Below are 15,480 nucleotides of genomic sequence, written 5' to 3' on the forward strand. Positions count from 1 at the left end.
CTCTGCAATTTGTTGCTCGGCCTCGTGTGAGTCCTGCAACTGTCGTTCAGTTTCCTTAATTTTAACCTTTAGATGTTCCAGCCTCTGCCTCTCTATATTCCCGGAGGCAGCCGTTATCTGGTTGTTCAAGCTCGCTCGTTTTCTCATAAGGATCCGTCTGTCCCTCGGAATTATGTGACGTTTGGAGGTCGTTTTTTCCGGCGTGTGATGCTCGCATACCTGCAGTAATACTTCGCATAGTTTGTTGTACATTGTTTCGGCGTTTAATTCCAGGAACTCAGATCTCCAGTCAATTTCGAGGAGTTCGTTCCCATATGTCGTTCACCAATCACCCATTTCTGCCCACATGCCCTTCACTACACACCCATTTCTGCCCATATTCCGTTCACCACACACGCATTTCTGCCCATATGTCGTTCACCACACACTCATTTCTGCCCATATGTCGTTCACCACACACCCATTTCTGTCCACATGCCTGGCTTGCGGTGTTTCTCTCGTGGTCTGCAACTTTGTAGTTCTGAGGTTGTGCATGTTTAGGCTTAGAGTTTGCTAGAGCTTTAGTTCAAGAATTGAAATTGTGGCCAACGGCTGCGCTATCATCTATCGTATGAACACAGTGGCTTGAGGACTCGTAGCGGCCTGAGTGCACGTACGTAGCGGTTGAAGTGCACGAAGCGGCTTAAGTGCACGTAGCGGCCTAAGTGCACGTAGCGGCTTAAGTGCACGTAGCGGCCTAAGTGCACGTAGCGGCTTAAGTGCACGTCGGCCTGAGTACCTGCACTTAGCGGAGAAAATGACAATGAATGATATTGTGTCCGACATTATAAATGTTTTTCCTACGCTCGACATGGTGGTCGTAGGCAGCGGGACGTTGTTTGAGTCTCAACTGCAGAAAAAAAAGTCAGAGAATATGACCATGAATGATTTTGTGTCTGACGTTATGGATATTTTCCCTATTCTCGACATGGTCGGGTGGTCGCAGGCAGCGGATTGTTCCTCGCGTCGAAGCTGCCCATCTTGGCGGCGACCTGCCGCGCCTTCAGCAGCACCACGAGCGTGGGGCGCATCGCCTGCTACGGCGCGCTGCTGGCCAAGCTCGACGCCTCGCACGTGGTTTGTTATAAGCGTGTAGACGACAATCTACTTTTTGACAATATTGACGACAATATATTTTGTATACTATGTAGACAACAATCTACTTTGTAACCATATTGACCACAATCTACCTTGTAACCATGTAAACGACAGTCTACTCTGTGACCATATTGACAATAATCTACTTTCTAAACTATGCTGACAACAATCTATCTTTCAACCATGTAGACAATAATAAACTTTGTGAACTATGCAGACAACAATCTACCTTTCAACCATGTAGACAACAATAGACTTTGAGAACTATGCAGGCAACAATCTACCTTTCAACCATGTAGACAACAGTAAACTTTGTGAACTATGCGGGCAACAATCTACCATGCAACCAAGAAGACAACAGTAAACTTTGTGAACTAAGCAAATAACAATCAACTATGCAGACAACAACTCTCTAGACAACAAGAGTCTACTTTCCCTAGCCTTGCTCACTTTATGTTGCCAATCCAAAAATAAATATTTCCTTCCTGGGCAGGAAAACAAAACCAGAGCACATTTTGTGCTCGTTAGCCCAATGAAGTTTAGCTTAAGTTTTCAAACTCTATGCTTTAATATTTAAAGAATTCGGGATTAAAAGTTTATTTAATAATTTTAATTAAACTTAAAGAGATGGCTTGAATCATGGCTCAATGGACAGGAAAAGACTCTTTGCTAATTTAAATATTAATTGAGATTCTATGCATATAAATGAAATATAACACTCGTTGTTTCTTATCTGTACAGAAGCCAGGAGCTGTCGTTTACGTCACCAATGTCCACAATCAGGTAATGCCATGGTCTAATATTTGTTTCCAATACTCATAATAAGAATAGACATGGGTTAATTACTTAAGTGAACAGTTGAATGAAGATATGAACATGATTCCCTTTCCCTTCGCAATAACTTACTATGCTGGTCCACAAATTCTGTGAAAATTGGGTCCCATCGCAATTTGATAGCTGGAATAAACCCAAAGTTATTTCTGTTTATTTCATTTACGAGAGAGTTTCAGAGAAACCTTATTAGTGAAGGAGTCTTATAATTGACTGTGTAACCAATTTAAGAACGGACTGTGCCAAACCAGCCCTTAAATTTTAAATATTTTAGGCCAAATTCCCGAAATCTATCGTTTCCGCTAAACTGTTGGATCGTTTTTGTGCCTATGTAAAATATCTGTATTCTTGAAAAGAAATCAATCGCTCACACCATTATTATTATTTGTAGCGCATTTTCTCATGAAAAAAGGCGCTATTGTGCTCGCCATGTCCGTCCGTCCGTCTGTCTTTCTGTCCGTCCGTGACTTCACGTTTTGGTCGACGAGAAAATGCGCTCTCTGTCACTCGCTGCAGTGAGTACTGAGTTATATATATTTTTTTGTTATTGAACATCTAAGAGCACTCGTTGTACGTACGCCTTCTGAGGTAATACATATATTTAATTTATATATATTCCCATTACTATATAATAATATATCATAAGGTATTATTTTATTATGTACCAACGTATTCACCGCAGGCCTACAACGAGACGCTTCTCGCCGCCGCCGCCACGGAGGCCCAGGGCTGGACCGAGGCGTTCATCAAAGACACTTTGGACGCCGGCGAGCAGATCCTGTGTACCATTTACGGGGGAGACTTTAATGGCGACAACATTTCTCCTGGTGAAGGGCTGCTCTGTGGTTGCTTTTGTTCCTTCCTAAATCGTGTAACGCAATAGCCAAATCGTAAATGTGGGAGACTACCTTCTCCTTCAGTAGTCGTAATAATTTCGCCACGCCGAATCTCCAAAGTAACTCGAATTTCTACAGTTATTCTGCGATTTCTTCTTCTTTATGACAGCGCCATCTTTTTCTTTCCAGCATCGCATCAAAATGAAGATTAATTGCGGTCGTAAAGAATGAATACAATTATTCTTACATTACCGCATTAATTATTAAAGTTTCTTCTATTTTCAGCCGATCTTTACTTCAGAAACCGTGAAATAATTTGCTTATTTGAGCGGTAAATTATCAGAATTTTTGGCTAACTTCTCAGTTACCCAGACTTACAAAAAAATAGAATAATTCTCCTATTCTGGCGAACTATCAGGATTTTTCCGGTCTATCAGCTAAGTGCCGTACAGAATAACTACGTAGCCTCTAATATTGTATCGTAACCTTTAATAACTACCTTTTCGACCTCGTTAGGGATGACTACGTAACCTCTAATATTGTACCGTAACCTCTAATATTGTACCGTAACCTATAATATTGTACCGTAACCTCTAATATTGTACCGAAACTTCTAATATTGTACCGTAACCTTTAATATTGTACCGTAACCTCTAATATTGTACCGTAACCTGTAATATTGTACCGTAACCTCTAATATTGTACTGTAACCTCTAATATTGTACCGTAATCTCTAATATTGTACCGTAACCTGTAATATTGTACCGTAACCTCTAATATTGTACTGTAACCTCTAATATTGTACCGTAACCTCTAACATTGTACCGTAACCTCTAATATTGTACAGTAACCTTTAATATTGTAGCTTTAAAGTATCGTAATTTCCTTCCTACTTCCAGCGGACCGGCCACTGCAGGATCACCCCATGTGGGGGGAGTACCTGGACGCGTGTCGCGTGGGGCCGGGAGAGGACCAGCCGTGGGCTGTAGGCACGGAGATGCGTCAGAAGAAGATGTATCATCACAACGTCGTCGACCACGAGATCTTCGCTGACGTACTTAGAGATGACGTGCAACGTCGCTTCTTTGTCATCGATGCTGATGTTGAGGTACGGCTGATTACGTATGAAAAATACCGGAGTTTAGATCTGTTTTTTATATCCTGTATGCCATCAAATGCGTTAAAGAAAGACGTTAGCTGCAATAAAGAATCGTCGCTGTGCTTATATTGTCAGAGCCCAGACGATAAATGTCACGTTATTTGTATTTATTGCAACCTAGTGTAATCGTCCCTAACAATGAAGAATCTCTGCTTCGAGTTTCAAATTTCAAACTCCTGTATCTCGATATCGGAAGTTAAACTTATTTTCTGTTTTAGATGTCATACAATTTTATATGAATGAGCATACGTCTAGCGAAATGTGCTTTAGGATAATTTGCATTATTACTTCCCAACACGACCTAATCTCACTACGATATTTCTGGGATTCATTCTCAATCCACGAAAAACATTCGTGTTAGCCTTGGCATGCGTGACTCCCACCCTGCGATAGATAAGTTAAACTCATTTACTTGAATGGTTGGTAGACTCGCACGCACGACCCGAATTATTCACGCATTTATTAGTCTATTTTAATGTTTGGCAGGCTAGTCTTACAAAAAATCTATAATTGTCTTACAAAAATATATTATTTTGAAGCATATTCACTGAAAATAATTATCTGGGTAAGTTGCCAAATCGATGTCATTCACGGCATGGCGGCCCCTGACAGGTCTCTACCTCCAGTGAAGCACTATCACCTCCATAGTGAAGCACTATCACCTCCATAGTGAAGCACTATCACCTCCATAGTGAAGCACTTAATGTTTGGCAGGCTCACACTTATGACCTACTTCACGCATTTAATTCTTTTCTTTAAATGTTTGGCAGGCTCGCACTTATGACCTACTTCACGCATTTAATTGTTTACTTCGAATGTTTGGCAGGCTCACACATATGACCTGATGAGCTGCGAGCCCGTGCCTGACGACGACGGGACGGTGCGTGCCAAGGCATGGGGGGGACTACGAAGAATTGACAGACTCTTGTTGCGCAGGACAAAGAGTATATCCAATGACCTCACCGAGGCTGGAATCAAACTTGATGTTACCGCAGGTCATATGGGAAAAACCGCGAAATCTATGGAGAGTAAAAGTTTGTCAAATACAGAGAAAACTTATGCTAATTTGCTGGAGGATGGTTGCCGAGGGTCTCTACAAGAAAACAAGACAGCAGCGAATCAAAAGGATCGTAATGATGATGAGGTATCAGGATTTGAGAAACTCTACGGCAAGAAATACGAAGAGCTTGAAGAAGCTGACTTGCCTGTCATTGAGAGCGTTTGGTTCCCTACTGTCCTTAGTAGTATGACTGACCACATTCCTTACGCTATACAAGTTAAAGTATCTACAAAACCTTAATATGACTGCAGATTTCAAACACATTCCCTTCTGTCCTTAGCAGTCTGACTGTTCACATTCCTTACGCTATACAAGTTTAAGTATCTACAAAACCTTGATATGACTGCAGAATACGAAGACATTCCCTACTGTCCTTAGCAGTATGACTGATCACATTCCTTACGTTGCAGAATGCGTTCACTTACTTACAAATTTTAGCTAAACGGAGTCTAGAATTGGCGATGATTAATTTTAGAACTTCAAGCGCTTGATGATAATGATTTTCCGAAAAAACCGTGTTATATGTGAGTAGTTACGTCGACACAAATTCCGAAGTTGTTATTTGTATGTTTCCAGATTTAAACAAATTTGATGCAATATTGCCCGTGCTAAGCATTAACTAAGGAGCGGACACGGTGATGCGCAAAAATAATACTAAACAAAAAAACTATGTAGAACTAAGTAGACTATACATAATAGCCATTTAAGTTTTAAGTAAACTTATAACTTGGTATCCTCTAGGAAAGATTGTGAGGTGATACTTCTTGTTTAGTTACAAAGCCAATGGCAAGAAATGCGGTCACAAATAATACTTAATGTCGCCAGTGAAAGAACGGCCGCGGCCTCCAATTGACGATCGTTAAACATAATCACGCACTCAGTAAAACTCTTTATAATTCATTATTCATTTAAGCCTTGGGCTCATGTTGCTTCGTCGGTGACTGAAGATATGATTCACACTAGATATCTACGTTGAAATAAAATTGATCGAACGTTGTTCCAAAGAAATGAACGTTGTTTCAACGAAATCAACGTTGTTTCAACAAAATTAACGCGTAATCAATGTTATTTCAACGTCATTTGCCATGAGGGAACTTGAAGAAAGTCAGGCTGCTGCTGCGCTCTCTTATACTGTCAATTGAATGTCCTGTAGCTAAACTAACTCGTAGGTTCCGTAGATGTTAGGTGTAATTCAGCAGCTTTGAAATTGGTACTTATGCCATCGTGGTTCTGAACGACTTAGTCTCTCGCTATTATTGCCTGCGCTAATTATACTACTGTAATTAGAGCATGTGGCATTTATGCTGCTCTTTTTCATAATAACTGCTATATAAAGAACAATTAATGTTTTAAGCATATCATATAGGTCGTGGAGTTAACACAATAAACAAACGTATTAAAAACCAAAAGACGGGAATGATTTAGTTCCCTCTACTTTTAAGCGCATATCGTAGATTATTTCTATTTGTTGTGAATCCTACAAATCCAGGTTGACTTAATCATAATTTATCCATTTTCAAAGCATGACTTACTTCTATTATATATTATCTCATTGAGTTTATAAAGGTACCTATGAGGTCATTTATAAAAGTTTATCTTACTCTGATGCTATGAAAGCTGAACTTCTTCTGAATAAAGTTTGTTATGAAATTGGCTTTCTATTTATCCTGTTGATGTTAATAGGAGGGTAAGTAATTAGTTAATTTTCTTCTCTGTCGACCCACTCACATTTTTTATTGTCCGTCTAGGAATGACAACCAGTTTTAGTTCTGCTCTTTCTTACAAGCAGATTACAATTTTCTATGTTATATTTTAGATTGTTTTCTCTCGGTAGAGTACAAAATTATCCACTGTTCTATCAATATTCGCGCGCTTGCTTTCTTGTTTTTCTGTTGTTTTCTCGAGTTGGCTTGAGGTCAAATAATACAAAAATTAAAATGGCCTAGATTGAAAAATTTTCCATGAAAAGCATAACAAATTGCTAAAAATTTGAAAGCATTCTAAATAAAACGATAAAACACTCAGTGAAGCCGCAAAACATTTTTAGTGTAAGAGTAAAAATTGTCAGAGTAACAAATTGGCATCACCAATTTCACATAGAGCCGCATTTGATGTAGCCACATATGCTATTAACACCATATATGCTTGTTTTTGCTTCATTACGATCACCAAACTTTACATTCTTCCAATACAAATGGATCTCTTTCACTTGCAATTTAGAGGCAAAACTTCCTTGCTCTGTTAATTTCAACGAAATAAGGGAAGTGATGCACAGTTCAACTATCAGATCTAACACTCGTCCCATAAAGAGATTAGCGATGACGCGATAGTGCCCGTATCGACGGTGACCCTCCCTCTGTCGTCACGACAACGAATCGTGATGCAATGTCTGACTCATATGTTGCATACAAATGTAATCAATATTCACTGCGTTAATGGTTAAGTACTCGAATAATGCATGCAAAAACTAACATATAAGTTGTAAAATTTGTCAACTCTAATTTTATTCCCACAAGAACGATAGGAATTAAAAGTAACAGTTTAGTTATCGGTGACTCACCTTCCAACGCGGCAGCTCCAGCGTGGAACTTAAATGCTATAAAGCGCGCGAGGTACAGCGGCAGCGATGTATACTACGGGACAGCCTTACCCTCGACCCATACAAGCAGCTGATCATAATTTTATTGTAGCAGTGACATAATTAAGTACATTGGTAACTGTTTTTATGATAACTGTTTCTTGATGATCAATTGATTAAACGGTAATTATTTTGTCTAATAACGGCACTGAAATAAACATTCCAGCATAGCGAAAAACTGTATTTAAATTTATTTGTACGAACTGATCGTAGGAAACCGATTGTGCTGTTAATTTAAACTATCTTAAGGTTGCGTGATTTGTTAATAATTCGAATAACGCCGGTATGGGCCTGCTTCTAAGTCGCATCTACTCACTAGTCTACGGAAAAACTCCTTGCAGGATACTCATGAGTAAGTTATTATCTCCATAAATTATATAAAATAACATATGCCAGGCGAGGAAATACTATTCAGATTTAATAAGCCCAAACTTTTGGGAATTATAATGATTTTATACGGCTTTACTTTTTACCATTTTTATATATTAATTAGTTATTGGGTCAATAGTTTCTTTTTGCCGTATTCAAATGATGCTTGAAATCTCATGTGAAACTTATTTCCTGTTGAGTTCATCATATTGAGATTTTCGAAGCTTTTGACCTATGGTCCTTTTACGGCAATGCTTTTTAAAGTGCTGGTATATAGAAAATTTAAATCCAATTAGTGTGATGTTAAAAATTCTTATGTGCTAATTCAACGTAGACTTATTGTACATTTGGATTTCCAGTCGGTCTGGACGGCGCTGGAAAAACAACAATTCTTTACAAGCTCAAGCTCGGCGAGGTCGTAACCTCCATCCCCACGATCGGTGAGTTGAAATCGTTTCATTATCTCGATCGATCAGGTGTAATCGTTCCATCCCACGAACGGTGAGTTGAAATCGTTTCGTCTTCACAATCGGTGACTTAAAATTACTTCTCCTCCACCACATATGAGATGAAATCGTTTCAGGTGACAGGTAAGATAAATTTTGCCATCATCTCGTTCAGTGAGGTGAAATCGTTTCATCATCCCGATCGGTGAGATGAAATCATTCCATATGACCATTTCCATGATCGGTTAGTTGAAATCGTTCCATCTTCACGATCGGTGAGATGAACTCGTTTCATATCCGTGATTGGTGAAATGAAATCGTTCCACCCCCACGATCAGTGAGTTTAAATCATTCCATAGCCACAATGTAAGATCGTGAATCTTTTCAACTACAAAGTTGTCTGACGCGCGAAAACATTCCATGTATTTTAATGTAACTTCACATCAGCCTAAATCGAAATGAAAAACAATGACGATGACACAATTAAAATAATAATTTTGCCATAAATTTTTGCTGACGAATCCAGTTTTAGGTTTCTGATTATTGCGATTGTTGAGTGAGAGAATTTGAGACAATGGCCAGTAGTATGATTCGTGGCTAGATTAGATTAATTTGTCAAAATAAAACAGTGTCTCTAGGTATTAACTAGAGTAAAGGTAGTCTTTTGAGTGAGAGAATCTGTTGAAGTGGTCAGGAGTAGAATTCGAAGTTGTACAATCAATTCATCCGTGAATCATCTTTATCATTTCGTCGCTAGGTTTCAACGTCGAGACCGTAGAATACAAGAACCTGGCACTCACCGTGTGGGATGTAGGAGGTCAGGGGCAGCTGCGCGGGCTGTGGCGCCACTACTACCAGAACGCCAACGCCGTCATCTTCGTCGTGGACTCAAGCGACACGTCGAGACTTGTAGAGGCTAGGAATGAAATTTACACTGCCGTGAGTTCCATTCCCGGTATTCTTGAGAAAATATTTTTTATTTAAGTGATATATTTCGATGTTATATCTTGGGGTGACAGCTTTGATTATGTTGGCCAGTCGCCGATTCTAAACCACCTTGCCTCCATGCCAAGTTTGACCAGAACCTACACAATTAGTTGCGTGTTTTAAACCCTCAATTCGCTGCTATGATCTTAGTTCTCTTGACCACTCGATCGCTTCGAGCTCTGGTCTATGTATTAACCTATTTTAATCAACTCATACCTCGAATTAGTGAAACACGATGAGCATCCAAAACTTCAGACGGATTTGAATAGTTGATTAACATTTTCAGCTGACATCGGACGAGCTCCGCAATGTTCCGGTCCTGGTGTGGGCCAACAAACAAGACATGCCGCAAGCCGCAAGCGCGGACGCTGTGCTGCGGGCGCTACGTTTGCCGGATGCCGGACGCCGGGACTATCACTGCGAGCCCTGCGTTGCCATCACGCATACCGGTCTTATTGAAGGGCTGGAGTGGCTGGCTCAGCACATCAAGCTCTAAATTACGATTAAATTAATTAATTATCTGTAGGTATTAGCACCAATGAATGGTATTGATGTATAGACTAGAGTGGCTGGCTCAGCACATTAAGCTCTAAATTACGCCTGAATATTTATACGTATTACCACCAAAAAGTGTCTTGATGTATATATTGGCTAGAGTGGCTGGCTCATCACATTAAGCTCGGAATTACGAGTGAATATTTACTGTTATTAGCACCAAGGAATGGTATTGACGTTAATTTTTTCGTTGTCCAATGCGCAAGTATTTTTTTCAAGTAAATATGATCTGATATATTATCTGCTCTATATCAGATTCATGTGTTTCCCCATTTCGAATATTTTTCCATCATTCTATGGAAAACGCAATTAATCGTTCAATCTCTGAAGTTTTCAGCAAAGAACCTATATTAATCAACCAATACAGAATTTAGCTATTTTCACAGTACTGCAAAGCACTTATCTACTAACTCCCACGTTTTGCTAGTCTTATTTGCATTCTTCTATTAAAATTTGCAAGCTTAATAAACATGAATTTAAGACTAAACTGGTTCAACTAAATAACCATACGAGTTTAAAAGAGCAATCTTTGTACAGGCACCTACGAGTATCCAGGAGTGATGTTGTAAGGGTATTTTATTATTAAATAAAGTGAGATTTATTAACCCATTCGAAATTATTAAATTGATTAACTACGTAACTTTTCTTACCGCTCTCTTATTTTGTCGTGCCCGGAAAATTATGAATGCTTGTGGAATGTGTATAGATATCGATCGAGACTTTTGTGAGTGACAAATCATGACTTAGATCGCCTAAGATTCGACTGGATGTTTTCATATGAATGCTGATCATATATAGTCGGCAAAATAAATCGTATTATATTATATTGGCAACAATAATATTATTTTTAATTTGTTTGAACACGTATTGTCAACAAACAACAGCCGGTAGCAGCGCGTTGCCATGGAGACGAAAGCAGCGTCTATGCAACTGAGGGACGCCTAGCTTTAGTGTTCACGACTGCGATTGCTATGCAAGATTTTATTTATAGTGATCATTTATACGTGGCTGGTTGTAATTGGCGATGATTAGACCTCATTTTAATCACAATTTTCACCGATAATGCACTATTTATTAAGAAAACGTTAACAAGCATCACTGTACAGTGAACAATCAACTCGTCACTCGGACCAACTTACCTAATATTCGCGAGGCTACACACAGATTTAACTACTCAGTGATATACTCAGCTATGTCTTACAAGTAAGTCGTGCCTGCGGAAATAGGTGGGTAGATTTAAAGTAACTACAAAGCTAGATTTAATTTTTTCAATTGTTTAGCGAGAAAATAGTATATTCTCATCTAGAAGCGAAATAGCATCACTCTAGTGACTTATCGTTTAGCCGAATTTGAAGAAAAAAATGATGATAACCTTAAATCAGATTCTTAATTTATTTACATTCAATGATAAATTTTTTTGATTTGTGCTGTATTGATTTATTTAATACCTCATGTTATTAGTAATGCCATTTTTGGTAACGAAGTTTATAACCTCGATTAGTGAAGCTCCCGAGTCAAGGATTGCGACGCTCCTGATTGCCGAGGTTTAAGTTATTGACCCTTTTAATAAATTTATATTAAAGAATTATATACACGAACGATAAACCGCGAGATTAACAGTTAACACAATTTAAGAAAATTAATTAATTTAATATGAGAACATAAATCGTAGAATTGGTATCGCGGTATGGAATTGGCATCCCTTCAAATAAATGAACCGGCATCACACCGGTTATCGTAACAACGAATGAATTATTTCTCACTATTCTCGAATTACATCAGCATTGCAATAATTCCTATTTATAACTTCTCAGTCTTCTGAAGTCTCTGACACGTTAATTTAATCTTTGCACTTTACCCAGTACAAAACTATTTAGCTTCAGCTTCAGCTACACGGAAACACTTTAACAAGAACTACCCGCTCTCATAGAATTAAAGTAATAATGTTAGTTCGCTCGCACTTTCTTACTTGCTCATTGCAGGGGATGCACTCATAGAAAGCGTTGGTGCTCTCAAGTACGTTTCGTTGACTTTTAAGGAACTCTCCTAACAAAATTTAGAGTCGCCCCAGTTTCTGATTTGGGGTACCAGAAGCTGGGGCGACTCTAAATTTTGATAGGGTCAATTTTGCTGTCGATGTTGAGGTAAAGCTTGCAAAATATTAACTGTTGCATTCATTTGGAGCTTAGGTTGACAAATTACCTCCGAAGAAATCGTGGTCATCCTCGATTCTCGTTGGGTTTAGCAATAAGACGTGACCGCAGCAAATCACGAGATTGAACATGAGTTAGGCGATGTATAGTTTTAGCGGCGAAAAGTATCTTCAGAGGTGCCCTGACTTAACTTCCATTAAGATACAAAAAAAGCATGAACGCATACGACTTTAGGTCCAATTGTGTGAAAAACTTGGAATGTACTAAATGGTAATAATTTGACAGAATGTATGCAGTACATCAAAGGCAAAAATAACGGGATTTACTAACAAATTTTTCGATAACCTATCCAGATCGCAAGAAATTGGATTTTAAAATTATAGGTTGATGGCGATGTCAAAATTTACATGAATTACTAAAAATCCCAATGAATCTCCCATGTCGCTTGATCATGCCAAGAGAAATGAAGCATTGATCAATGGCGCTCGATGCGTCTCTAGCGAAAATGAAGCTGGTATAACGTTGCTACACCATCTCCTGACTAGACAAGTTGGCATACATTTCAGACAATGTTGTAATATTTATTATGAATTTTAATATAATGAGAAATCTCATTGGAGCAAGCAATTCAGCGGCTTAGTGATATCATACTCAATTATGTCTTACAAGTAAGTCGTGTCTGCTGAAACAGGTGCGTAGAGTTAAACTACAATGCTAGATTTAATTTTTTAAGAATTGTTTAGCTAGGAACTAGCATAATGTCATCCAGAAGCGAAATAGCATCACTCTAGACTGGCATTTTTGCCAGTCTAGAGTGATAGGATATCTGTCAAATAGGATATCTTGGATTGTATCTAAGATATCCTAGATATCCTAATTAAACAGTAATATCAATTTAATATATATCAATATAACTGGAATATCAAATTAAACTGGAATATCCTAATTAAACTGGAATTAAACCTCAGGACCTACAACCTGATGTGGCAGGAGGCTCAGGAGGAGCTAGCGAACCTCCTTCGGGAAGACGAGGCACTCCGTCGTACCATCATGTTCAAGGTTTGGCTTCATCTCACGTGTAGGACTCTTCTTCGAATTATCTTGTTAAATAGAAGTCATTGGAGTATCCTCTATTCACTGCCTTACATCTTTATTTACTGCCTTACATGCTCCTACACCTTCAAGTCCTCATTACTACTTTCACTAATGTCCCCGGTTGAGCCGTGTCACAAGACAGACGTGCGTGCTGCGCGGGCTCACAGCTTGCCTTTTCACAATGCGGTTGAACTGTATTAACGCATTTTGTATTGAAACGTCTCACTAAAAGGACTTGAAGTGAAGTCAGTGAAAGAGAATGCAAACAGAGAGTGGAAGTAAATAGCGGTTCCCTGTTTACCTTATCGAACCCGGTGGAAGTCTAGTAGCTACTTCAAACTATCGCCAGTCATGAAAAGATCCGGTCAAATGACACGAGTTTAGATCTATGAACAAGGCACGAAAAGGAAAAGAATCGGTGACAGGCCACATCAGGCCTACATTTCAGCGCCGACATCATTATGTTATGTTATGTTATAAAGTCAGTGCTTAAACTCTGACTGGTAATGTTAATTTCGGTACTATGATAAATAATGATAGATAAATTAGATTTGAAAGTTGGATGCATATAAATTTACGTTTCTAGGATACTATATCCATGACTGAGTTGAGATTTTTTTTTCTTGAGCGAAGAATACGCAGCATTAATCTATATATTATCTTGCTCAGAAAAGTTAGTCAACAGTACCAGATGCATGCCTTTTCGAAATATTATTAATCAAACATCGAAGCAATTTTTACTTCATTGCTACATAAATTTTCTTAATTTTAAGGGTTTTGTTTCCAAGACAAAATGTGATTCACTGACGCGGGTGGAGTCATTCTTGTTTGACGGTTGAATTTGTTGGCTGAAATACAGCGCGATTTGTCCACTTGTCTGCACAATGCACACAAAAGAATAAGTCACACTGTCCAAATACTGACACATTTTCTGCATGTAGCGCTGATACGCCCTTATGCCTAGCCAAACTGGGTCAAGATCACCCACAAAAGAACTAAAAGTGCATTGCTATTTAAACAGTCCCACTGATTTCCTTGAGTGCAGCGCAGTGCGCTGGTCGCGGCCCTGGAGCGGCAGTACGTGCGCTGCGTGATCGTGTCTCGTAGCCTGGATACGGTGCACGACAATCTCAAGCAGCCGCAGCGCCGGCAGCTGGTCAGGCAGCAGCTCGACCTCAGCCTCATACGCCTCCTGGAGATAAAGGTGCGAGTAGCTGCTAATCCTTCATTCCAAACAGATTACGTTGAAAAATATAACTCAGTACTCACTGCAGTGAGTGACAGAGAGCGCATTTTCTCGTCGACGAAAACATGAAGTCACTGACGGACAGACAGACAGACAGACGGACGGACAGACAGACAGACGGACGGATAGACGGACAGACGAACAGACATGGCGAGCACAATAGTGCATTTTTTTCATAAATGAGAAAGCGCTAAAAGGGTTGATTACGAAATGATTCAGTTGCAACAACGTTGACTACGAGTTGATTCCGTTGCAATAACGTTGATTACGAGTTGATTCAGTTGCAACAACGTTGATTACGAGTTGATTTTGTTGCAATAACGTTGATTACGAGTTTATTCAGTTGCAATCATGTTGATTATATGTTGATTCAGAGCAATAACGTTGATTACGAAATGATTCAGTTGCAATAACGTTGATTACGAGTTGATTTAGTTGCAATAACGTTGATTACGAGTTTATTCAGTTGCAATCATGTTGATTATATGTTGATTCAGAGCAATAACGTTGATTACGAGTTGATTCAGTTGCAATAACGTTGATTACGAGTTGATTCAGTTGAAATCACGTTGGTTGCGTGTTAATTTTGTCGAAACAACATTTTATAAACTTTATTTAAACGTGAAATGTCAAATGGAAATTTGTTATTTGCTGTTTTTTGCTGCTGAGATTGTACATGTATGCATCATTGTGGATTTTTTACGTATTCTGTGTTGCTTAAATTAATGTGGTATTTTTCTTGTGAATTGTTTTTGTATGATCCTCTGCTCGTTATCAAGTGCATATAGAACCTCTTATGGGGCCCAGCAAGTCAAGTTATCTGCAGAACATCCATCAGCTAGAGAATCAGTGTGGTGCGAACTTAATCTAAAAGGCAAAGATAGCCTCCTCATAGGCGTCGTGTATAGATCACCAAACAGTTCTTCTGATAACGATAAAATACTAAACAGTCTTTTACCTAGCATGAC

General features: G+C 38.9%; 3 protein-coding genes across 3 annotated transcripts in view; all 3 read left to right on the top strand.

Annotated features, from left to right (window-relative positions):
* Nucleotides 1-6,035, top strand: part of LOC108678372 (sphingomyelin phosphodiesterase 5-like) — a gene marked incomplete in the record, with an annotated part of 12,436 nt that extends 6,401 nt beyond the window's left edge. Inside the window, 5 exon segments of the mRNA XM_047884057.1 lie at nucleotides 1,003-1,116; nucleotides 1,879-1,920; nucleotides 2,651-2,795; nucleotides 3,704-3,912; nucleotides 4,790-6,035. Of these exon segments, the coding sequence (XP_047740013.1) occupies nucleotides 1,003-1,116; nucleotides 1,879-1,920; nucleotides 2,651-2,795; nucleotides 3,704-3,912; nucleotides 4,790-5,263 (984 nt within the window).
* Nucleotides 6,036-7,667: 1,632 nt separating this feature from the next.
* On the top strand, nucleotides 7,668-11,377 carry LOC108678377 (ADP-ribosylation factor). Its single transcript, XM_018166782.2, has 4 exons — nucleotides 7,668-8,013; nucleotides 8,390-8,470; nucleotides 9,234-9,415; nucleotides 9,750-11,377. The coding sequence occupies exons 1-4, from the start codon at nucleotides 7,947-7,949 to the stop codon at nucleotides 9,957-9,959; spliced, it is 540 nt and encodes a 179-aa protein (XP_018022271.1). The 5' UTR covers nucleotides 7,668-7,946; the 3' UTR covers nucleotides 9,960-11,377.
* A 1,451-nt stretch (nucleotides 11,378-12,828) lies between these two features.
* LOC108678373 (dynein regulatory complex protein 11-like) overlaps nucleotides 12,829-15,480 on the top strand; it is a 20,010-nt gene continuing 17,358 nt past the window's right edge. The window contains exons 1-3 of the mRNA XM_047884059.1: nucleotides 12,829-12,839; nucleotides 13,140-13,230; nucleotides 14,312-14,470. Of these exons, the coding sequence (XP_047740015.1) occupies nucleotides 12,829-12,839; nucleotides 13,140-13,230; nucleotides 14,312-14,470 (261 nt within the window). The remainder of the gene's footprint in view (nucleotides 12,840-13,139; nucleotides 13,231-14,311; nucleotides 14,471-15,480) is intronic.

This window comes from Hyalella azteca, unplaced genomic scaffold (assembly GCF_000764305.2).
Source record: "Hyalella azteca isolate HAZT.00-mixed unplaced genomic scaffold, Hazt_2.0.2 contig14447, whole genome shotgun sequence".
In the NCBI taxonomy this organism is placed as follows: Eukaryota; Metazoa; Arthropoda; class Malacostraca; order Amphipoda; family Hyalellidae; genus Hyalella; species Hyalella azteca.

Excerpts from the sequence above, each read along its gene's own strand:
- LOC108678377 (XM_018166782.2), top strand. The coding sequence starts at position 7,947 with ATGGGCCTGCTTCTAAGTCGCATCTACTCACTAGTCTACGGAAAAACT. Across the intron at positions 8,014-8,389 it reads TCCTTGCAGGATACTCATGA|TCGGTCTGGACGGCGCTGGA; the intron begins GTAAGTTATTAT and ends TTGGATTTCCAG. Across the intron at positions 9,416-9,749 it reads GGAATGAAATTTACACTGCC|CTGACATCGGACGAGCTCCG; the intron begins GTGAGTTCCATT and ends TAACATTTTCAG.